Below are 25108 nucleotides of genomic sequence, written 5' to 3'. Positions count from 1 at the left end.
CAGACCGACTCACAAGATCTGTCTCCTTGAGGCTCAACTGGCAACTGTGATAACTCAAGATCCCAGACAAGATAATGCTTAGAATTAAGGGACATTTGCTCAGCTTCAAATATTTGAGAGTTGAGTTTATTGATTTAGAGTAATTGGCCTTGACTTGGTCAAAACTGCCAGCATTTTTAAGGACTTGATTTGTCATGGGTCAGATGTGCATCAGAGCTGTAGGGAAAATAATTGTACAGCAATGTAAACTATAGTTATGTAAACTGTGGATTTTTTATATGTCTGGGATGGAGTCATGACAAGGTGTGGGATGGTCATTTTATGGTAAAGCCCAAACTTCCTGAGAGGGGTGACGATGCTGGTTGCACATACACTGATACGGAGCAGAACCAGCCTGTGCCTTTGAGTATACAAGTGCAATCCCAGCCATACATGTAGAATAGCTTGAAAGGGGTGCACATATGTAGTATGTCTGGGAATGGACCCCAGATTCAGGGGAATGTGTTACCAGCTGCATTTCTGTGCAAGGAACGAGACTACATGTACATTTGGGTCCATGTCATAAGGACTGAGATAAATGAAGTATGTCACCGTTCATATGATGTTCAAATGGACAATTTAGAAGAATATGAAGAGCGCCAATGAGACGTACATGTAAATGTTGTCAGCATGATTGCCCTGAAACAAATGCAGCTGATTTTTCGGACTACACAAAATAAATTGATGGAGGCAGAGACAGGAAAGCATGCAACATCTTAACAACTCCAGTCTGTCACGAATGTCTGTAAAAATGCACTTCACACAATCACTGATCTCCGAAGGAAATTGTTTCATTCTCTGGACCAACACAAACTCAAGTCTGACAAGATACCACCCTGCGGCTTTGATGATGACTTAGTCATCCAGTTTTATCCCATGGAACCCAATGTTGGACGGCTGCCCAACAGCAGCACCTCTGTACCAATTCTACATTTGCCCTGAAGAATGGATGATGCAGTCACAATGGCACATGGTTTTGGGAAGATTTTTTTCAAATTGAGGAGGAAAGAGAAACATTTTGGTCTGTTTTGATACATCAGGAATACTCAACCTGATGTTTTGTATTTGACTCTTAATTAATTGGTCAGAGGATGATTGATGCTGTTTATAGCACATTCAAAGACAAGATGATGTATTTTGTACAATTCCAGCAATTGTATTATAGTTCTTGCAATTGTCATTGCGTGAAGATGCTGGTGCCTGCTGGTATCATTGAACGTATTGAGACAATGGACTTATTTGCAAGGAACCATGCAATTTGATCACCAAGCAAACCTGCAGCTGATTTCATGAAACTCAACGTAGTTTACAATGAAAGTCATACTACCACCTTCGCCACAAGATAGACACTGCAAAATGATCTATTTTGCTTGACAGCTGTAAAACCAAAAGTCAAATCTCAGTGTATGGTGAATGTTCATTGAATAGGAATTAATACACACATGTACATACACCGGTAGTTGGATTTTTACCATTGCTAGCTGTTGTGTACTACTGGAATTCTTGGGGCTGATTTCTTGCAGCATTTCAGTTTAATGGTTGACAGTGAAAACAAAAAGGCTGTACACAATAAAACCTTCCGGACGGTTTGGGGCATCCTATATCACATGCATTCAGCCATCTTTGCTAGCCCTGATCCAAACACATCATACCTCGTCATTTTGCATCGGTACCAAAACAGCACTTGAACAGGCTTGCAAGCACAAATAAGAGGAATTTGAGAAAAAAAGTATTCAGCAATAAGGAGCACAGGATGGTATTTAAATAGACAGGCAACAGAAGAGTGTGTAGGAATTTGACGTTTGATCTGCTTAATGAATATTCATCTACATATATTGCAGACCAATGAATGGCCATTTGAAGACAACTTCAGTATAAAACTGTTACAGTTTCAAGTTTTCCCACTGTAAAATATTTCATCTCAAGCCACGGAAAACCTTTGTCAATTGACTTACAGAATGATAATAGTTCACCAAAATGAAGAAAATGATCTCACCGTCCGAAAAAGGCCAAACGACAGCTCAAAGGGAAAGAATACCATAAATGATTACATTCCTTGCAGTAATTGCTTTGGCTATTTCCATCGTCATTATCTGTGGAAACACAAAGCAATGTGCCTTTATAGAAGTAAAGATAGCAAGTCATGTAACAGAAGGGTGAATGCTCATACTGACAAAATTCAATCTGTCGGTACATGTACAAATGAAAAATGAACTTCAGGACACGAAAAGTGATCAAATTTCTCCGATTGTCAGAAATGACCAAGATATCCTACAGGTTGGGGTCATGTTCTGGGTAAAAGCAATTCCAATAGGAGCAGTGATAAGGCCAGGGAGAAGATGAGGACCCTAGCAAAGGTACAGGTACTAGACATCTCCAGACAGCTGAACAGCAGCATTCAGCAGGCAAAAGATATTGTAAAACCATCATCTTTTGATACTGTTGTTAGAGCAGCTTTTAAATTATCAGGTTATGATAGTAGTAACCAGTCATACAAAGCATACAGCACTGTCCTTAGGATAGGCTTTGCCCTCACAGAGCCAGCAGCTGTCGCAAAGAACAACTACATACATTCTGAAAATCATGTATGATGTCTGGTGCTGATGATTTTTTGCACTTGATAAAGTCAGAATGGAGAGGCCAAAAGATAGCTCAAAGGGAAAGCATACCATAAATGACTACATTCCTTGCAGTAATTGCTTTGGCTATTTCCATCGTCATTATCTGTGGAAACATAAAGAAATGTGCCCATATACATGTAGATGTAAAGATAGCAAGTCTACCAACAGTCATGTCAGAGAAGGGCGAATGCTCATACCGACAAAATTCAATCTGTCTGTACAAATGAAAAATGCACTCCAGGACATGAAAAATTATCAATGTCTCTGATTGTCAGAAATGACAAAGATATCCTACAGGTTCGGGGTCATGTTCTGGGTAAGAGCAATTCAAATAGGAGCAGCCATAAGGCCAGGGAGAAGGTAAGGACCCTAGCAAAAGAACTGGACATCTCCAGACAGCTGAACAGCAGCATTCAGCAGGCAAAAGATATTGTCAAACCATCATCTTTTAAAATTGTGCATGGTTCGAGCAGCTCTCAAATGTTCAGATTATGATTGAAGTACAATGTACATATGTACATTGTAATCAGTCGTACGTGCACAAAGCATACAGCACTGTTCTAATTAGGGTAGGCTTTGCCCTCACAGAGTTAGCAGCTGTCACAAAGAATAACTACATACATTCTGACAATCGTGAAAAGGTGTCTGGTGTGGATGATTTTTGCACTTGTTGAACATCGAGGTGACTGATTTTTCACAGGGTGTAGGGTGCAGTTGATCTTGTGGGTGAAAGAAAAATGGGAGGAAGAAGCTCTAAGTGTAGGCCTCAACACATCGTCTGCAACTGATGAAGATGAATGGGGAGGGGACGCCCTCTGTGTTTTTCATCATTATTGTGAATCCTGCTTGACGTTTGATGGTTGCGGGTGTTCTTGCGAAGGGAGACCTTCCTGTCTGTTGTGGGGACCCCAGTATTCTTAGGGAGCAAGATTTCCAGCAGATGTTGGTAACATTGTCTTCATTGTTCATGAGTGAAGGCAACAGTGATCTGCACGGCGTAGTGGAGGCAAAGAAAGGGGCATATGGCCAGATCCCAGTCAAGATAACGTCCAATGATATTCACTGTCATGAAACAGTCCGCCACATCAGATGTCTCCTTCAAAGTAATGCTTGGCCAAGGTGTGAGTGAGGTCTGCAGGATTCATAGAAGTGACTTGATGGCCCTTGCAAGTCGGGAGAAGATGAAGTCCTTCAAGGATGTGTCCATCAAATGCTCGATATCTAACAACAAGTTGATGAATCAACAGCTTCAGGAGAATGTTTCCCTTCTGCAGACAGACAGGAGAATCCTGCAATGCCTAAGTCTGGCTTTGAAGAACACAGTAGCCTCCATGTTGGAAAAGGAGAATGTAGCTGTTGATAGAAATCAGCATGAGCAATTACGGACGACAGTGAAATCATGTCATTCAAAAGAATATGTTGCAAGGATGATGAAATACCAGTCGCCACCCATGTCATGGTTTGCATTAAGCCTGTTGCGGGTACCCGGGTACCATGTGGCAGTGGATATGTAAAGGAAGCACAATACAGAGCACATTCTGAGGGCATGATATGGAAGGGGCCAGCAGATCTGTTCGTTGTGCTGATGATGTCCAACTGTCTGCTACTCTGCATCAATATCCATTGATATGACATGGGAAGTAGCCATGTGTGAGCTAAAGGTCACCCCAGAATGTAAATTCTTTGCTAACATTCCCAGTGCTCAACAGTTGCCTTACGGTACCTTTCACGGATGGTTGAGATTTGGGGGGTATTGAATGTGTGTGTGGGGAACAGTGAATCCAGTGAGCTGGTCAAATGGTTACACCTCTATGTTCCGACACCCCTATGTTCCGACTGCACATATTCCTATTCCTAACCCTAACCCTAACCGGGAGTAACACAATATAGGTTGTCGGAACATAGGGGTGTCGGAACATAGAGCAGTCACCGGTCAAATCAATGGAAGGTACATGTAGTAGGGGCCTAATTCAGGCAGAGATGTTTATCACACATACCCAAATGCCACCATTCGTCATAAGATGTGCACACTGCTGGTGCAGAAGCCACGATGCAATGTGCGTCGGATTCATCAAGTATAGATCTGCATTCTTTGAGCTTTCAGCTAAGGATAAGTGTCCTCATCATGTTGCAAAAACAAGGAATGATATGCTGTCTGCAAAACAGCTCAGGGCCAAGGCTGCACTTTCGCAGGCACAGAAGAGAACCTTGCTACCTAAAAACCAGGGGCTCACCAGCAAGATGCAACAAACAATGGAGACTGAAAGTATCCGTCTTCCCCTCAACAAAATGCTGCATTTCAAGATGCATTCGAGGAATGTGATTAAACCATCACATAGGATATCAAGGCATCCTCAATTTTAAGCGGCGTACAATCTTCTTTGTAAAAGTGGTTTCATGAACCTCGCTGAAATCGTCCAAGTTGAAATCCCCAAACATGAAATGCTCCGAACCTTATGCAGCCATTTTAGAATGATAACGTTGTGTTTTGCGCATGTGTGTAGGAAGTTATACATACCTTCCCACAGTGCCACGCCAGTTGGTCAGGCTAATTAATTAGATTGATGTACTATTTACACAGCTAGCCTGCGGGCCCCCGACTCCCACTGTTTCTATGACTGCGGTGACCATCAATCTTCTGCAGCATCTCCAATGTCTCATCACACAACAGGCAGCCAGTGGAGATATCTGGACAACGCAAACTTCAATGGAGAGATCTGGGTGAAAATACAGGTACATGTATGTATATAAGAATTCTAAGTGTCACTTTCTTTTCGTCTTCTTTTTTGGTGCTAATTTTCCTTTCAGATTTCAGCTTCAGGAAATTATGGTCTCAGTTTTTGATGATTCCTAATACCTTGAAAGTTTTATTTTATCCAAATCATCTAATGGAAGATGCCATTCAGGCAACTGTGGTTATAGTGACCTTGTATTACATATGAAAAAATAATACTTGGGCACACCTTTTAAAAAGTGAGATGAACAAAAAGACTAGCTGGCTTGGCTGCAAGTTGCAAGGGAATAACATGCATGTTTGGAAACACTTTGTCTAAACACTTGCTTCTCTATTATTTTTCAGAAAACATACATGTTGTGAAATTTAGCATGAAAAAATATCGGCTGTGCTATAGAAAAAGTGAACGATAATTGTTTAACTTTAAGCCTGTTGAAAAATTAAAATGACTTAAATGTCAGGAGGATATGCCAAACAAAAGTGTGTTTATTTAAAGCGGGGAATGATGCATTACTGATAGTCAATTGTTGTTTTCTTGCATTAAATACAAGTAACAATCATTTTCCCTTTTCTTTATTTTCAACAGGGAGACAAGGGGGAATCCAGTACAAAGCTCGCAGTACATGTGTGTAGTTCTACACAGATGGGAATTCAGCAGACAAGACAGATTTGGTAGGAATGTTTCATGGGTCAGACACATGCCAACATGCAGTTAGTCTTTGCCATTTTCAGGAAGCAACTTCCTAACATACAAATAACATCAATGATTACTGTAGTTGTGTCTCCCAAGTTGGAGAGTATGATTTTCTGTGTAAAGTAACAGGACATATGGGAGCCAGCTTTGCCTTCCATACCTTTGGTGTTCCATTCCCCGCAAGTGGGGAAACCATTCTCCTTAAATTAGAGATGATGCTTGTGAGGGCTGGGTAGACAAACGACATGAACCAGACCAGATTGTACAGGATCTAGCTGATAAGTTGGCAGATCCACGGAGGAGTGGTAACACCAAGGCAAATGGCCCTTCCCCCATAACTCTAGTGCCAACCAATTGATCCTACCTATCATTCATGATACCAAACACATAGCTCCACCCATCCTCAATATTACGTCAGGTTTTGTAGTTAGATACCGTGACATTGAAAATCTATGTACAAGAAGGGATCAGTGTAATAGTCTACATTTGTAGGTGAAAGAGATGAGGAATTGAATGAAAGATTGCATTTCAATTGAGGCAGAAGAGAATGAGAGGCAACACAGTCAGGCAGTAAAGGATTTAGTTGTTGCGGGCTTCAAAAAAGTGATGGTAACCCTTTCTCGTCAACTGGGTTGCAACATACAAGATCAGCATTAGGGCAACATGGGTGTGTACAAGTTGCAAAATTCAAAAAAGATGGAAAGCGGTCCTGGAACAAAGCAGATTACTGCTTATATTGCGGGGAAAAAGAACAAGCAAAAGTTGCACACCATTGCTTAATGAAACACAAATACAAACATCTAGTCAGTGAAATAAAGCTCTCCCATGGAAGTCTATAGAAAGAAAACAAAAAATCACTGTTCTTAGCAACAACAAAAATTACTTCCACCACAATCTGTTGGTTTGAGAAGATGCTCTGGGCAACTTGTTCCCCAGAAACGTCCAACAGCAGATGAAGCAGCTCCAGAGTACCAATACCTACTTTGTGAGTGTTGCCAGGGTAGCTTCAAGACAGATGGTTTATGGAAACATCAAATACCGGTAGAGTATGCCAAAAGAAATATAATGTTGAGAAAGCACCGAACACAGTTAACTGCAAAAATGCTGATCCCTGAAAGTTATAATGGTAAGGCAACTGAACGTCTGAAGACAAATGTAATCAGTCCAATGCTGGCAGATGACATCACTGCATGTACGAGGAATGATGCTGATATCTTGTCATTCGGGACAAAAAAAATGAAAGACCATCCGGAACCACATCAAGCACTTCCCATGTCACAAAACATGCGTGACGTCGATGTAGAAAGGGATTTTGGTGGTGGTGAAGACCACATTGAATCCAGAACAGTTGTCTGATGAGGAGCTTTGCAGAACTGTAGAGAAGGAAGCCAGAATGATATTGATGTTGGAAGCATCCCTTCATCTCCTCCTCTGGATCGATGTCAATCTCCAGCGGCAACAGCCTTACGCTATAGTGACCCACCACTACTGGGGGACAAGGACCAAGTGGAAAGCCCTTAAGGAAAAGCGACTGCTGGGTGTTAATCCCCTGGGTTAACCGCCTCAAGCAGGTAATGGAAGGACTGGCTGCAATCCACAGAAGATGAGTGAGACACAGTGACTTAAAAGGTAAGTACAGTATTCCATGTTGGTACACTCACTTGGTTATAAAACCATCAAGTCCACCTTATAACAGAAGACAATTTAATTCCAAACTTTTATTTATAACTTTTAGTTAACAAATGCGTTGACAAAATGGACCCAATGTGCATGACTAATTGAAAAGAGCGTACATAACTCAATTGCATGGCTGCAGCAAGTTTTTTTTATGCACGTATAATATTTGGCTGTCTGGTACCAAAAGTCAGAGTGGAAGGAGAATGGCAGAGAAGAGGATGGAGTAGTTCCAAGCAACTGGCTCAGTGGGAATCATGCTGTGGCCGCCACTTGTGAACAAAAAGGAGCTCAACAAAACGTTGAGATTATTTGAGCTCATCAAAATAAACTTTAGCTCAGGTATGTACTGCAGTTGAAATTTCCTAAACACAAAGCTCGGCACGTAAGATTTCATATCCGTCTGTTTTTTCTTTTTGAAGATACATGTACCGTAGCTCTTTTAATTTCAATGGAACAGGTCTCAATTCACAATTTTGTTGTTTATTAAAAAGTGTACTGTTATACTCAAATTCCGATCTTTCCGAGGTACATGTAACCATTTTGGATTCTAGATGATCTATGACGCAATCTGAGGCATTTCGTGACTTCAAAGTTGGGAACGAAGTATTTTTCTTACTTTTCTGTTTTCAAGTAATTGCAAGGTTAATTTTGTTCAATTCCTCTAGGTATTCAAGCCTACAGCAGAGTACATGTACATCATAGTAAAGGTCCAACAGTATATGCTGCTGCACTGGTGTATGTTTACACCATGTCGGAACAGAATACAAATAATGAAAAACTAGGGTTGTACCAGGGTATCTGTAACCCGGCCGCTGATTACAGGTACCCAGTTCCATTATCAATTTTATTACCTGAAACTGCCAGAACCATAATATTAGTCATATTAAATTAATCCCAGTAATTCAATGTTAGATCCATTTTCTTGGGGTTAATTACAGCTAGAATTACAGTCTGGGCCAAGTGAGGAATATATTAAACCAGGGAACAAAATCACGATCGTCTTTCAAATAAATTTCTTCCAAGAAGAGCTTCCGGTCAATGATTGACAGCTGACTTGCATTTGTACAGTGTAACACAATGTGTATTTTTTTGGAGATACCTTAACTTGGCCAAGGAAAATTCTTTTGAAATACGCTTTCGGATTGTCGAAGGCCTTTGAGAATATCTGTGCGACACAACTTATCAACTAATGAAAATGAAGAATTTATAAACTGAACTTTGGGATTGGATGACGATCTTGTCACTGGGGCATTGGGCAGCACTTGGGGTTTGCGGACTAGCTGTGCCAGGATGTTTGTACTGGAGATCACAATTGATAGCAGGCAGTGATTGTAGTTAAAATCTCAGAAACGCTCGGCAGTAGAGAGGGCAGCGACGTGGTCGAAAAAAAATAATAATTCCGGGTTTTGTTATGATTTTTAAAATAATCACGGGTACCCAGGTCCCAACAAAACCCGTATACACACACCCCTAAAAAGAACTCACTGGAAAAGACAGTGGTTGCTGAACCATGCATGAAGAGCCAAGGGCATTTTGCAGCCTTGTCTTGATGGATTGAATAGGACTATTGGTCCAGATTATTGGTCACTCAATAGCAGTGTGTAACTTTTTGGGACGAAAATTCAGTTGTTACTCATGCTGCTTTTAGTTGACAGATTCACGTCATATTACATTCCTCAGTTACCAGATTCAATTCTAGATATTGGAATCCTGGCTGTGAAGCCACTGATTGTTTTGCTCAGGATTTGTCCCCATATACAGAGATGCCACAGGGTCTGCTTGAAAAAACCGAAACTGGGTCTGCTTGAAAAAAAACCCAAAACAGACCAGCTGCTTTAAAAATCAGAACTTTATTTTTTTTTTGTGAAAACAAAGTCCCCATTCTCATATTTCTCGTGTAGCTAAGCCCAATTCCATTTTATGTTTTATTTTTGCTTCTATGACCTATAAGCTGTCGGTTTGTTCAATCACTTTGACTTTTTCTATATTCCTATAATTAATTCTGCCTACTCGAATTTCCAATGTAATATGCGACACGAAACATGCACGATTCAACAACAATGTTTGTGTACATGACCTTTGCACTGCGCGATGCGTAAGACGAAAACATGGTTGGTACCCGGCGTTTTTTGTATTTACATATACCACTGCAATTGGAAACCACCGATAACTGAAATGATAGACTTGATTTTCAGGCTGAATGCTAGGGGTGCTGAGCACACAACACGCCCGCATGCCGTGAAGCACGCGCGAGGCGCCGTTGTATACTGCTTGCAAGTGCGTTGGCTGCCTGTTTTGCATACAGGCTCGATAACAACAAGACTTGTTTTTAAGACTACTTCAACGTTAATGCGACATTGTGCCGTATGTGCGTGTACCTAATTGTACTAAACTAAAAAAAGCTAAAAAAGTAAAAATCAACGCATTTCCCCAGTTCTTCTTCTCTTTGTCCAGTTTATTTTGACGGCTGGAAAAACCGGAATTCTGTGAGATTAAAAAACCCCAGAAATTCTGCTAAAACCAGAAAAGTGGCATCTCTGCATATAATAATTGGATTTGCCCTCCTTTTACCATGAAACTAGTGAAGTATACCTCAGTGGGAACAGTGTGCTGAAATGGCCATTGAAAGTTGGCCAATCCATAAATAAATTTACGAGACTTACCTGCCTTGAAGCAGGGAAAGTAAACACAGGATAGAGCCAAGTTGCATGCACCAAACCTGAACAGAGTCATGGACTGGGAAGGCTGCTTCATCAGAACAGGAACTGGACAGGCACAGCTAGGGACTTGTATGCAGCAACACACATGAAGATCTATAATATATATGTAAAAAAATCCTAAACCAATTAAAATGAAATTGCAATTCAATAAGAGTACACATAGGAGATACATGTACACACCATTACAAGTTCAAGCCTGAGGGTTATGGATTTCCATTACAGCATAAATTTGTTTTTGTCTTTGCCATTTTAAAGGGAATATACATCATTTGCTTTTGCTGTAAGTTTCAGAAATGGATGGAATTGGGGGGTTAGAAATATATAGCAAATATAGTTACACTGACTTTTTTTTAGGTTTTGGGTTCGAAAATGGTATAAAAACCAAGAAAAACAATCATTTTCCTTTAGTCTGGTTCCCTGACTCCATTTAAGAAGAAACAGAGCAGTTTACATACATTGGGGAATTGTAAGGTCAGGGAACCAGTCTAGCTGGCTTGTACCCTGTTCATAGGTGTGTAATGGATTGCAAACAAGTGCGATGGTCAACTGGGGCCAGTATTTGAAAAAAGCCAGTTTTTTCCAACGCTGGTCGGACGATCAGCGTTGGAAATTGATACAAAAATACCATTTTTCTTGAAAATGACAGTATACCAGGTGCCATGATTTTACAGAATGCTTTACACTGTCATTTACTAACAGTCCAGCAAGGTTTTTCAAAATGATTTGGTAGTTTTATTTTTTGATGTTTGCAAATGTTGTATTTTCCCTTTAAGGAGACTTGTCCATGTTGCACCACAAATTGACCATGTACGGTCCTAACTTGACCCTGCCTGAAGTTATGCGTGTGATAGCTGGCACCCAGTATGGTTTCATAATGTTATCTTCTGAGTTGTTAGTCATCTATCAACATTTCATGGTTTGACGTATAGTCCGAAAATGTGGGACTCTCAATACCGAGTATGAGACTGAGTCCCAAACCAACCTTAGGTCCCTAGGGTGTGTGGAAACTCATATGAAAATTGAAGGATTCAGGGCTTTTAGGTACTGAAACATGCGATACAAGAATATAGACTGGCTCTGAAACAACCAGTCTAACAACTCTTCAGTACTGCATCAATCAACTGTGCCAAAAAAGGAATATCTAGGATGTCGGGTACTAGTTTCTATTTCTACACATAATTCTCCATAGTCAGGCACCAGACTAATGACAATGAATGAAAACGTCAGGTTTTTCAAACGGTTGGACCATGGTTGGACATATACCAGTCTACATGTGTCTTTAGCCTCATATTCAAATCACTTGACTTCCCTCTTATGTGTAAAATATTGACAAAAGTCTCCTTTAAAAATTGAGTTGATCTTATAACTTGGTTAGTGAAATACTGAGGACCTTTTCTTTGCCAAATGAAAATTTTGGTGATTTTTGCTGGCTCAAGAGTGAGTAAAGTTGGCCTGATTTGGTTTTGCATGAATTTCAGCACTCCAGGTCCCAGTCTGGGTTGGACGAAATCCCGGTACATACCGTTATTTCATTTTACCGTTTTGGATTTCTTCAAAAACAAAAACAGTAAACGAGCCATTGACCGTTTTGTCATTTTACAGTTTTGTAAAAACGGTCAAACGGTATTAAGATAAATACGATTATTCCGTTTTATCAGTTTAGTAAAATTCATTACAGCATAACGATCAATGATTTTTGTTTGACAGTTTTACACATATAACTTTGAAGAACAGCGAAACGGAGTATTGAAAACAGACTGGATTTTTTCAGTGTCATAGTTAACAGTCCGTGGTGCATTTTGGGGCAGTTGGCAACGGGGGTGGATGGGGACCATGACGTGCATGAAGAACTGTTACCTCGGCATCTATTGCGATTCAGTTGGTGGGGCTTAAAGAGTTGCAAGCAAAAATGGCGTTGGAAAATTTCACAATGGATGCAGGATGGTAAGACGTATGAAGAAGTTGCAGATGTTGAAGGAATTGGGAGTCCAGCATGGCTCTTCAAAAGTCAATATTCTCAAATTCTGTCGTGAGAACAACATAAATACAAGGAGGGCAATTTAGAGCCGAGCTGAACTCCAATTTCCTTCAATATCTGCAACTTCTTCATACATCTTACCATCCTGTATCCATCGTGAAATTTCCTCCTTGAAATTTTCCATTTTTTCTCGCAACTCATTAAGCCCCACCAACTAAATTGCAGTAGATGGGGGGTCAGGGTTGAAGTGAGATGAATCAATGAAGAACTCAGAGGAGATTATTCTCAGGTTCTGTGCCACTGCAGCTTTATTCATCAGACATAATGTAAGAGTGAGCGCGGGCGAACTGTTCACCTAATGTGCTTGCGCACATACAAAGTAGTGCTCATGAAGTATCACAACATCCCTCCCCTTTTGAAAGTACAATTTCAGGAATAATTATTGGTGTACACATAAAACTGGAATTTACTTAATTAGCAAGCATTTACATGAAATGTGTAGTGATGGCTTTTCAATTGACAGACATATGAAACATTGGTGGCCATATCTTACTGACAACTACAACTTTTGTTTCTCTGCAATAGTTTCTCTGCAATATGTGGCACACAGTCTTAGTACCTTCTTTTCGAACGGTAACAAATTTAACTTTAACAGTAACAAGTTAACTTGAACAGTAACAAAGTGAACTTTAGTACTTTCTTTCTTTTGAAATTTGACTTTGGTACTTTCTTGCTTTCTTCCTTTTTGAACTGTTAACAAATTTAACTTTAAACAACAATAAATGTACTGAAACGGGTTTAATAAACATATGAAACTTTGAGTTCTGTTTCAAATCGTGTGGGTTATTTTTTGTTTCCATATGAAATTAAATGTGAAATATCGTTTCTGAACCAAATTGTTTGAAGTATCTGCTATGTATAATCTGGGTGTGTGATATTATTCAGTGTATCTGGCTGGTTTTCGGATTGTGCGTCCAGATTTTGTTTTGCGAGTGACAGTCGGAGACTTGTTTCGATCTGTGTTGTTTCGGTCTGTTTTGTTTCGGTCTGTTTGTTTCACAGCTTCTGTGTCTAGCTTTTTGTTGGACAGTGGAAGTGATTCATCAGCGAATCGAACTCGTTTGGGCGTAGCCAGGGATTTCATTTGGCTGGGCATCTCACGTAGGTGCGAACGGTTGCGACGTAGTCTGTGTCCATTGGGTGTGGTGACTTCATATGATCTAGGTTCCTTACAGACTGTTGTGACTTCACCAGGCAACCAAGTGTGGTTCTGCTGGTCCAGGATTCGCACTCGTTGGCCAACATAGAGTTGTGGGAGTTCTTTTACTGCTTGTTTGGCATCATGGTCGGTCTTCATCTTTTGTCGTCTTGCCTCTAGCTGGTCTCTGATATCCTCAGCTTTCTGGGGGTTTGCTTGCAGGTGGTTGTTTGGCAAGGTAGTTTGTATCGGTCTGCCGAAGAGAATTTCAGCTGGTGACGGTAGTTTGGAGTCCACAGGGGTTGCACGGAGGTTCAAGAGTGCTATGTCGACATTTTGTCCAGACTTCTGGCATTTCTTGATCACTGACTTGACGGTTCTGACTGAACGTTCCACGAAACCGTTTGAACGTGGATAACGTGGAGACGAAGTTGTGTGCTTGATGCCCCATGTGTTACACATGTCTTCGTAGTGTTTGCCTACGAATTGGGGGCCGTTGTCTGACATAACCTCAGCTGGTGCTCCAAGGAGGCTGAATGTGTGTGAAGTGATGCCAGCAACTGCTGCACTGGTTGTGCTGTTCAACTTGTGAACGACAGGGTACTTCGAATGATAGTCAACTATCAGTAGATAGTTGTCTCCGTGGATTTCAAACAGATCAGTGCCAAGTTTGGTCCAGGGGGTCGAAGGTACTTGATGTGGCTCCAATGGTTCCTTTTGCTGTTTGGGTTGGGATTCCTGGCAGTAGGAACACGCTTTGACAAGTTCATCAATATGGCGATTGATGTTGGGCCAGTAGACCGACTCTCTGGCTAGACGTCTTGTCTTCTCTATACCCATATGGCCTGTATGGAGCTGTTGTAAGATATCCGTCTGAAGTGAGTCTGGAATGATGACCTGTCTTCCTTTGAAGATTATTCCCCAGGAGATACCAAGCTCATCCCTGTATGGCCAGTAGACCCGTAGGTCTCGAGGTAGTTCCTTGACGGAGTCTGGCCAGCCACTGTATATTATCTGACACAGTGCACTTAGTACAGGGTCTCTTGCTGTTTCTCTCTGCAGTTGCTCTTGCTTAGACTGCCCAAAATGCACAAGGTCCATGCACATGGCGTCTTGGCCTTCATAGACATCAAAACTGCCGACCAGTCTGTCTAGGGGTATGTCATCACTCTTTGTCGGGTTTGGCAATCTGCTCAGGGCATCTGATAGCGTCATTGTTTTCCCTGGTCTGTACTGTACGTCAAAGTTGTATCCTTGCACCTTAATTAGCAAGCGTTGCAGACGAGGTGGTGCACTCGAGAGGGGTTTCTTCCAGATCATCTCAAGTGGCTTGTGGTCAGTGTGGAGTGTAAACTCTTTCCCGAAGAGATAGCTATGGAACCTGGTGATGCCGAACACTAGGGCTAGTGTTTCTCTCTCTATGTTAGAGTAGTTGGCTTGTGCCGGGGAAAGACTCTTCGACGCAAATGCTATCGGCCTGTTGTTTTGAAGAAGGCAGGCTCCCAGACCCTTCTGTGATGCGTCGACTTCCAGCACAGTGTGTATCTCTGGGTTGTAGTACTGGAGACACGCTTCAGTGGTGATGGAATATTTCAAGGCTTCGAATGCTGCTTGATGGTCATCCTGCCACAGATATGGCACATTCTTCTTCAGGAGATCCCTGAGGGTCGCTGCTTTGTCCGCCAGGTTAGGGATATATGCAGAGACGTATGTGATCAGGCCTAGGAATTTTTGCAGGTCTTCCTTGTCCTGAGGTGTTGGAATGCTGTGGATGTCCTCAATTCTGCCTGGGTCCGGCCGGATGCCGGTGTCGGAGTACAGTGACCCAAAGAAGTTGATTTGGTTTGTCTTGATGTGGCATTTGTTGCTGTTGAAAACTAAGCCTTCACGGCTGGCTGTTTGAAGTAGATTCAGGAGGTTGGCATCGTGTTCTTCCTCAGTACGGCCATATACAGCAACATCGTCAGCAATGCCGACGCATCCTGGGACCTGTTCTATGATGTCGTCCATGCACTGCTGGAAGATGTCTTGGCTGATGGAGAGACCAAATGGAAGGCGCTGGAAACAGTACCGGCCAAATGGCGTTCGAAAGGTGGTCAGCTCTTGGGATTCTTCCTCGAGCTTGACGGCCCAATACCCAGCTTTAGCATCAAGCTTCGAGAAGAATTTGGCTTGAGAAAATGCTGGGTTGAGTTCCTCCAGTGTGGGTATTTTGTGCGGACATCTCTTGAGGCTCTGGTTCAGCCGCTTAGGATCCAGACAGACCCTAAGTGTCCCATCTTGTTTGAAGCTCGTGGTTATCGAACTACACCAGTCGGTGTGATGGGTGACCTTTCTAATTACACCTTGCTGTTCCATCTTGTCGATCTCTATTTTGAGCTTCGGCTTCAGGTGTATGCTACACTTCCTGGGCGCGTCAATGCTTGGTTTAGCATCCTCCTTTAGATGAAGAGTTGCTCTGGCTTTGAAGTTTCCAATTGTGTCAAATTGGTTGGGGTACAACCTCACGAGGTCGTGGACCGACTTGATGGTGTCATGTGACAGATTTTGGGGTTCACCCACTCCTGGTTCTTTGGGTGATGCAGGGGGTTGAGGTGACGATTCAGTGGAGTGGATGGTGACCACTTCAAGCTCGCTGCACATGGGCAGGCCGGCTATGGCTGGTCCGGGTACATCTACGACGTAGAATCTGTTCTTTGTCCACTTCGGTGTCTTGTAGCGGCATAAAAGCTCAATGCACCCTAGGCATACAATCTCTGTACCGTTGTATGCCGTCAGCTTGGTCTTCACAGGCTGGACGAAAGACTTCCATCGACTTCCATACATCTGTTTGATCGTACGGAGTGGCAACGTGTTTCCTCCGGCTCCAGTGTCAACTTTTGTGATTAGTCGGTGTTTGCCGATGAGGTCGGGGCAGATAACGTCAAGCGTTGTGTATGCCTCCCTGTTGTTGTCTATCAAGCTCATGCAGAGGTTCGAGACAGTAACTGTGTGGAATACTGTTTCATATTCCTCTGAAGCTTCTGCTGAATGGATGGGTTGTTCATCTCTGTTGGTGTCATTTGGCTTCTGCTTGCCGGCATTGGATCGACTTTTGGATCTTGGTCTGCGAGTTGTATTTCCTCGCGATGGGCTGCGGCCACGTCTGGACGGAGATTTGCCCTTGCGTTTACCCTGGCTTCGGGTCTTTCTGCAGAATTTGGCCCAATGGCCCTTGGAACCACATGATTTACATGTGTCCCGGTAGGCAGGACACCGTCTTGGTGGGTGGGATAGACCACAGTTGCCACAGGTTCTGCCAGTGGGTCAGAAAGCATGGACAGCTGTATGTGACGCCTCCAACGTCTCAAGGCACTTTTTGCCAGCAAGGATGGCTTCGTACTTCCGTCCCTCTTGTAGCATGTCATCGATGCTAAAACCAATGGGTTTGTCTAGAAGATCTTTCTGGAAAGATTCAGATGTGGTAGACGCAATCACTAATTCGATGATGCGTTCCGTCATTTCCTCTGGCCCGAAGTTACATTCGTGTGCCTTTGCTCGGCATCTGTTGACGAAGTTGTCCAGGGATTCATCTGGTTTCTGGCGATACCGCATAAGCTCCAGGCGATGTATGCGGAAGTTCACTTTGATGTGAAGCTGCTTCTCGAACAACTCCCATAACTGGTTGGGGATCAGTTGTTCTTCTGCTGACAGGCTTGAAGAATTTATCATTTTGAGGCCTCCAGTTCCGACTGCTATTTGTATCTTAACAGCACGCTTGGCAGGATCGGTGATTTCCTGGTCCCTGAAGCTCAGGTCCATCCGTTGTTTAAAAAGCTTAAACTCTTCTGCGATGTCTGTGGCACCCCAGTTCATTTCTGGGAACTTGGCCATGATGCAGGGCTGTGGGATAGAAATCTCTGGGATACAATTCAATATGCTACAGCACACGAAATTGTAAACAATAGCAACTGCAATGTAGCTTAAAGGTAAGTGCTACGATTAGTGATCACAATAAATCACAACAATATAATTATTTCAATAATAATTTTGACTATTCAACAATATATTTGTCAAAACACATATTATTGTTCATATATGAAATGTCCAGAGTTCTTTTGGTAAGCAGTCCTTTCTCCAAGAATGTCCAAACACAGTTTGTCCTGCTTTTCCACAGAAATGAGCGATGTACTGTCAGATTTCCAACTTGACTTGATGTCCCGTACAGGCCTCCGTAGATATGATTGATGCACAGTTCCGGCACTGGCGGATGAATACGGCGAATGTTCACTGTGATGAGCGGGAAGCGCACAGTTCCGGCGATGATGCGGAGTGATAGGGTCAAAGGTCACACTTGACGTAAAGATGCGTTAAGCGGTTCACAGGGCTGGTGATGTTCACGGAACTATTTGTTCATACGCACAGCTACAAGAATGTGTGCACGATAGCGAAACAATGTTTAACAATATGAAGGTGATTCAAAGGTGTACATTGTTACGTGAACTGGCTGGGTAGGGGGGGGGGGGCTGATGATCACTCCCGTAGATCAGACTTTTGACAAAGTTATTGTAGTGACTTGCCTTGGTCACGCGATGGTGCGACGGGCTGGTCCCTGACCGGTCGACCGTGTGTACGGGTCGAGTAAGCTCGGTCGAGTCCCGGTACGGTCGCGTCAAATCGGAGCTCGATCAGCTTTCACTCAGCTCCACGAAAAAGACGAAAGAGTCCTCTGTCGCTATGATGCCGATGGTCGACTCGGGGCGAGGGGTTTTCTCTTGTCCGTGCTGTCCACAGCACGGTGTAGCGGTCCGCCTCAGCGTTGGCTCGGTGATGGCTTAGGCTTGGCCTCAGTCCGGCGATGACTCCGGGCTAGGCTACGCACGCAGCTGAGTTTCAGTTACGTTGCGTGCGGTGTGCAGTGGGCTTGGCGATGGTGGGTGTGCGGCATACAGTGTGTGATGTGGTGCGCTGAATCTACGCATGCGGCGAGTACATATGGATATGTACAGTTCACACTGGTGATCACAGCGGAAACGTTGTTGTCGCGGAGACAATTTCTGCTGATCTCCGGTAGTTTTCAGTTACTCTGCTTAGTTGAGAGTGATGGGTGTTCCCTGGCCTTTTTCACCACCGCTGCCACCATGAAGTGAGATGAATCAATGAAGAACTCAGAGGAGATTATTCTCAGGTTCTGTGCCACTGCAGCTTTATTCATCAGACATAATGTAAGGGTGAGCGCGGGCGAACTGTTCACCTAATGTGCTTGCGCGCATACAAAGTAGTGCTCATGAAGTATCACAACAAGGGTCACGCCAGGAATCACACCACGCATTAATTATGTCGAGGTAACACTTCTTTGTGCACGTCATGGTCCCCCTCCACCCCCTTGCCCATCGCCACAAAAATGCACCACGGACTGTTAACAATGACACTGAAATAAAGAAAAACAGTCTGTATTCAATACTGACCGTTTTACTGTTTTTCAAACTTATTTGTGTAAAACTGTAAACAAAAATCATTGGTCGTTATGCTGTAATGAATTTTACTTAACAGATAAAACAGAATTTATAACTGTATTTATATTAATACCGTTTGACCGTTTTACAAAACTGTAAAACGACAAAACGGTCAATGGTTCGTTTACTATTTTTGTTTGTGAGGAAATCCAAAACGGTAAAACGGAATAACGGTATGTACCGGGATTGGACGAGTGTTCCTGTTCTTTAAGGTGTGAAACACACTTCAAACATATTACTCCCTAAAGAAGATTATGGCAATTGGTATCTATAGGTTATTTAGAACAGCACTCATTCACTCACTTGTTTAGACCAGAGAACAATCATCATTGTAGAAGAAAATAGTGATAGTGACAGAGCCATCAGTAACGATTCTGAATTTGCTGATGATGGGGTCTGTGTTGACAGGGGTGGAGATGATGCACACAGGCCATGATGCAGGCAACGATGACTTACATGCAAGTTGAGATCAATGGTCTAGTTGACTGGCGCATAAACCATCCATCCCATTCAAACATACACGCAAGCTTACCTGAAAACAAATCACATGTATATGATACAGGTCAAACTTTCAAAGGAGATCATTTTTTTGTCTCTAGCATGTCTAATATAGTGATTTTCCAGAATAAATGTTTAACTAAAATTTCAATGTAAGAGAGGGGTCTATCAGGACATAATTTCCTGACAAGCATGTTGGATTTCTGGCTGGAAAGAAAGTAATTAAGCTATACTTTTTAATTCAAAATTTTGCCCGTTGCCATGGTAATGGGCCATTGTGTTTTGGCCATTTTGGGCCAATTTCGAGGCTGCAAAAATTGATGATTTTTTGGGCCTTATTTTCCATGTGAGGTAATGTACATGTAACTGTATCAAGGCACAGCATCACCCTTACTCTAACAAGAACAAAATAGAAACACTTTTTAAATTTCATCTTTATATTATTTATATTATTATTAGGCCCAACAGTTTCAGCATGTTTTCACAATCTAGCAAAATTGCATTTTTACCCCATTTTTAACCCTACAAAATGCCACTTGCTAGGGCACTCAGAATAATTTCGTTTTGGCCACGGTTAGTTCACTTCAGACACTATTTAAGCTTGCTTTTTTGTGAAAATCACCTTTTTTTGGAGCACTACTGCTCAAGGGTATACAAAACCCCAAGATGTTTTCACCAGATATGAAAACACTAATATCTGAAGTATAACCATGAAGCCAAAAGGAAATTATGAGTGCCCTGGCAAGTGGCATTTTCAAGGGTTAAAAAAGGAATAAAAAATGCAATTTAGCTAGTTATAAAAACATGCTATATTACGGGGCCTAACAATAATAAAGTGAATTTTCTTTGTTTTCAATTGTTTCTCAATTGCATGGGTAAGGATGATGCTTTGTCGTGATATAGTTACTTTTGTGACATTACTACACATTTTGGCTTCATGACCTTTGAAAATAATGCACAAAAATGAATTTTTGCAGACTCAAAAATGAATTTTTGCAGCCTCAAAATTGGCCCGAAATGGCCAAAACATATAGTGGCCAAATACCATGGCAACGTGCAAAATATTGATTTAAAAGTCTATTTTGGTTACTCACTCCCCAAGTCCTTTCATCATAAAGTTTTTAAAAATCTGATTTTTTGAGAATGGAAACTTAAGCCTACATGTATAGGAAGTAGTTACATGAAATGAGTCTTGAACAACTTTTTTTTATGTTCACGTGGGAATTTCTGAGATTTGCTCAAGTGTGCCACATTCAGGAATACTCGGCCAAATTTATGCCAAAATGTTCGAATGTAGGGCAGTAAACTCAGGCCAAGTCAGCACTCGCAGGAAACGGAAATTTGTCACGACTTACATGAATACCAACATCTGCTGTAATTCGTCATTTTGCTGACTTACATGAATGGCTATTTTGCACATATGTTTCATTGCACTAATTGGCTTTGATTACCCTGGTTTATTTCCTTAATGCTCAAGTTGATTCCAGCAAATTAATCCTCCAATTTTATCATCGCGCTTGAGGTATTGATACAATGTAGTGGAGACCACGTATACAAAATAGTATATGGTACGTGTACAGTTACGAATTAAATGCGTGCCTTGTACTGACTGCATCACTCAATAAGACGACCCCCAAAATGGACAGAGTGCATGCGTACAGGACTAGAGGGGGTACTGGTATTGATATGCTCATGATGCAGTAGTGGAAAACCCCTGGGCTTGGCTGTGCAGCGACACCGCACGATGCATGTAGCGGTCACGGGCCGTGCCGCGCCGGCCAAACCACTTTTCACACTTCTTGCCAACCGCAGTGCAGGAAATGGGTGCCAATGCATACTTTTTTTTAATGCCAACTTACACAAAGGATTTTGTTACGCTTTTAATGGAAAGGGGACCGAGACTAACACGACGACTTGAGCGAAATGGGGACTTATAAAAGCCGACTTACATGTATAAATAAAATATTCAATGGAAATGCTTTAGACAATCGAGACTTTAGTCAGACGGCCGACTTGAGCGAATTGACGAGTTGTGCAATGTCGACTTGGCCGGAGTTTACTGTACATGTAAAAGACTTTAAATTCTGACTAAATTTCATGCATAACCAGACAGTACAAATTACTTGCTTTACTCACCTTTTTGAATGCAATTACATGTACAATGTAGGTCCTTTCATAAATAGTCTGATAGCTTGGACCCTACTTTTGCCTTTTTAACACAGGGCATGGTCTAGCGATAGTAAGGCCAAATAAAATTAAATGGTGTATTTACGATAACAGCCTGAAATAAATTTTGGTTGGTAGTTAGGGAAATACAGTAAACTTACGTGGAGGGCCGACTTATGCTGTTACATGTAGTTAGTCCTCATTTTGCCGATTTACATGAATGGCCTGTGCACATATGATTCATTCCACTAATTGGCTTCGATTTACCCTGGCTTCGCTGCAAATGTCACAAGCAAATAGTTTCTCATTAGTGTGACCTCTCTGATGTTATTGAAGGAGACATTTCCGTGAGAAGGCTTTGTCACAAATGTCACAAGTAAATGGTTTCTCATTAGTGTGGATCCGTTGATGTCAGTTTTAAATAGGTCACTGTTTAGTGCAAAGGCTTTGCCACAAATGTCACAAAGCAAAGGTTTCTCGTTAGTGTGGATCCTCTGATGTTGTTGAAGGTGACATTTCCCTGAGAAGGCTTTGTCAAAAATGTCAGTCACAAACGGTTTAGTGTGGATCCCCTGATGTTGCTGTAGGTTGCAACTTTGCAAGAAGCTTTTGCAGTAAATGTCACAAGTAAATGGTTTCTCATTAGTGTGGATCCGTTGATGTCGTTTTAGGTCAATGTTAAGAGCAAAGGCTTTGCCGCAAATGTCACTCACAAACTGGTTTCTCATTAGAATGAATCCTCTGATGTTGTTGAAAGTGACATTTCCGTGATAAGGCTTTGCCACTTACATGTATGTCACAAACAAATGGTTTCTCATTAGTGTGCATCCTCTGATGTCGTTGAAAGATATATTTCCGTGCGAAGGCTTTGTCACAAATGGCACAAACAAATGGTTTAGTGTGGATCCCCTGATGTTGCTGCAGGTTGCCACTTTGCGAGAAGCTTTTGCCACAAATGTCACAAGTAAATGGTTTCTCATTAGTGTGGATTCGTTGATGTCGGTTTAGGTCACCATTTAGTGCAAAGGCTTTGCCACAGATGTCACAAACAAACGGCTTCTCATTAGTGTGGATCCTCTGATGTTGTTGAAGGTGAGATTTCCGTGAGAAGGATTTGTCGCAAATGTCACAAAGCAAAGGTTTCTCATTAGTGTGGATCCTCTGATGTTGTCGAAGCTGACGTTTTCGTGAGAAGGCTTTGTCACAAATGTCACAAACAAAAGGTTTCTCATTAGTGTGGATCCTCTGATGTTGTTGAAGGAGATATTTCCGTGAGAAGGCTTTGTCACAAATGTCACATGCTAACGGTTTAGTGTAGATCCTCTGATGTTGCTGCAGGTGGCCACTTTGAGTGAAGCTTTTGCCACAAATGTCACAAGTAAATGGTTTTTCATTAGTGTGGATTCGTTGATGTCGTTTTAGGTCACTGTTTAGTGTAAAGGCTTTGCCACAAATGTCACAAACAAATGGTTTCTCATTAGTGTGAATCCTCCGATGATCTTTAAGGCGACATTTCCGTGAGAAGGCTTTGTCACAAATGTCACAAACAAATGGTTTAGTGTGGATCCTCTGATGTTGCTGCAGGTGGCCACTTTGGGTGAAGCTTTTGCAACAAATGTCACAAGTAAATGGTTTCTCATCAGCATGATTAGTGTGGATCTGTTGATGTCTTAGTAGGTTGCTGTTATGCGCAAAGGCTTTGCCATCAATGGCACAAGCAAATGGTTTCTCATTAGCATGACCTCTCTGATGTTGTTGAAGGTGACATTTCTGTGAGAAAGCTTCGTCACAAATGTCACAAACAAAGGGTTTCTCATTCATGTGGATCCATTGATGTCGTTGAAGGTGACATTGCTGTGAGAAGCCTTTGCCGCAAATGCCACACGTATGCATGTATGCATGGTTTCTCATTAGTGTGGACCATCTGATGTCTTGTTTGACCTCTGAATGAAGCTCTGGTTGATCCTTTTTCTTGTCTGTTTTGCTGATGGCATTCATTGTGGTTGACACAGACTTTCAAGAATTGAAGACAGTCTCAAACCACCATAAGATTCCTGGATGGAAAAAAAATATATTTTAAGACCAACACGAGTGACATAAATCTACAGGGTGAGTAAAAAAAAAATGAAGTTCTGCATGAAGCACTTTCAAAATTTCAAAATCTAGGATATGAAAGCCCAATTAATGAGCTTCCTTTTCATACATGTACATGTAGTACAAGATTCATTCAAATATGTACTTATCAAGCTACAGAATTTAAAACACAACCACAGTTTTAAAGTTCTGTCCACAGATCACAAAAACGATCACTATTGCTAAAACAATAGAAATCTTGCCAATGTGATAACTTGAGAAATTACTTCACATAGGAACTTGAAATTTGGTTTGTAAGTTGTTCGTGATAGTCTTAAAGGGAATGTACATCATTGGCTTTTGCTGTAATTTTCAGAAATGAACTATTTTAGGGGTTAGTATAATAGATCAAATATTGTTACACTGACATTTTTGAAGTTTTGTGTTCGAAAAAGGTTGGAAAAACCAAGAAAAACAAAAATGTTCAAGTAGTCTGGTTCCCTGACTCCACAAAAGATCAAATGGATCAATTTATAGATGATGGAAAATTGTAAGGCAAGGGAACCAGTCTAGCTGGCCTGCACCCGTTCATGAACATGTAACCAATAGCAAACAAAATTTGGACTGAAAAATTGTAAATTTGGAGCAGTAGTTGAAAAATAGTTAGGTTTTTCCAACGCTGGTCGGCCGACCACCGTTGGAAATGTATACAAAAATACCATTTTCTTGAAAATGACTTCACACCAGGTGAAATAATTTTACAAGATGCTTGAGACTGTCATTTGCCAACATCCTAGTAACGTATTTCGTAAAAATCTTGGTAGTTTTATTTTTCGATGTTTGCAAATGTTGTATATTCCCTTTAAAGGGAAGATACAACATTTGCAAACATCAAAAAACTAAATGATCACATCATCACGAAATACATGTACATGTATTTTACTGGATTGTTAGGGAATTACAGTCTAAAGCATCCTGTAAAATCGTACAAATGTAGCTCCTGGTGTGCTGACATTTGCAAGAAAAATTGTATTTTCCAACGCTGGTCGGCCGACCAGCATTGGAGAAAACTGGTTTTTTTTCTCCACTGCTAAATTGTTGGGTTGCACCCCAACAAACGTGTGTGAATACTACATGTAAATAATGAAAGGTTTGCAGAAATACTAAACTACAAATGAATGAATGAACGTGTGAATAGGGGCCTACTATTATTTT

At 41.7% G+C, this 25108-nt stretch overlaps 1 protein-coding gene across 3 annotated transcripts in view; it reads right to left on the bottom strand.

Annotated features, from left to right (window-relative positions):
• Positions 1-4595: 4595 nt before the first annotated feature.
• The window catches only part of LOC119727447 (zinc finger protein OZF-like), a 32820-nt gene continuing 12307 nt past the window's right edge, over positions 4596-25108 (bottom strand). Inside the window, exons 2-6 of one of the 3 annotated variants that reach the window (XM_038199328.1) lie at positions 22610-23874; positions 21982-22097; positions 19460-19688; positions 10429-10578; positions 4596-5377 (exon numbers count right to left, since the gene is read on the bottom strand). In XM_038199328.1, coding sequence (XP_038055256.1) covers positions 22020-22097; positions 22610-23818 — 1287 coding nt within the window. In that variant the 5' untranslated portion in view covers positions 23819-23874 and the 3' untranslated portion in view covers positions 4596-5377; positions 10429-10578; positions 19460-19688; positions 21982-22019. Of the gene's footprint in view, positions 10579-19459; positions 19689-21981; positions 22098-22443; positions 23875-25108 lie in introns of those variants that run through there. The other 2 variants (XM_038199327.1, XM_038199325.1) reach the window with 2 other exon arrangements.

Source organism: Patiria miniata, unplaced genomic scaffold, assembly GCF_015706575.1.
Source record: "Patiria miniata isolate m_02_andy unplaced genomic scaffold, ASM1570657v1 HiC_scaffold_20, whole genome shotgun sequence".
Classification (NCBI taxonomy): domain Eukaryota; kingdom Metazoa; phylum Echinodermata; class Asteroidea; order Valvatida; family Asterinidae; genus Patiria; species Patiria miniata.
Note: the sequence above shows the minus strand (reverse complement) of the source record. Positions and strands in the feature narration are given on the sequence as shown.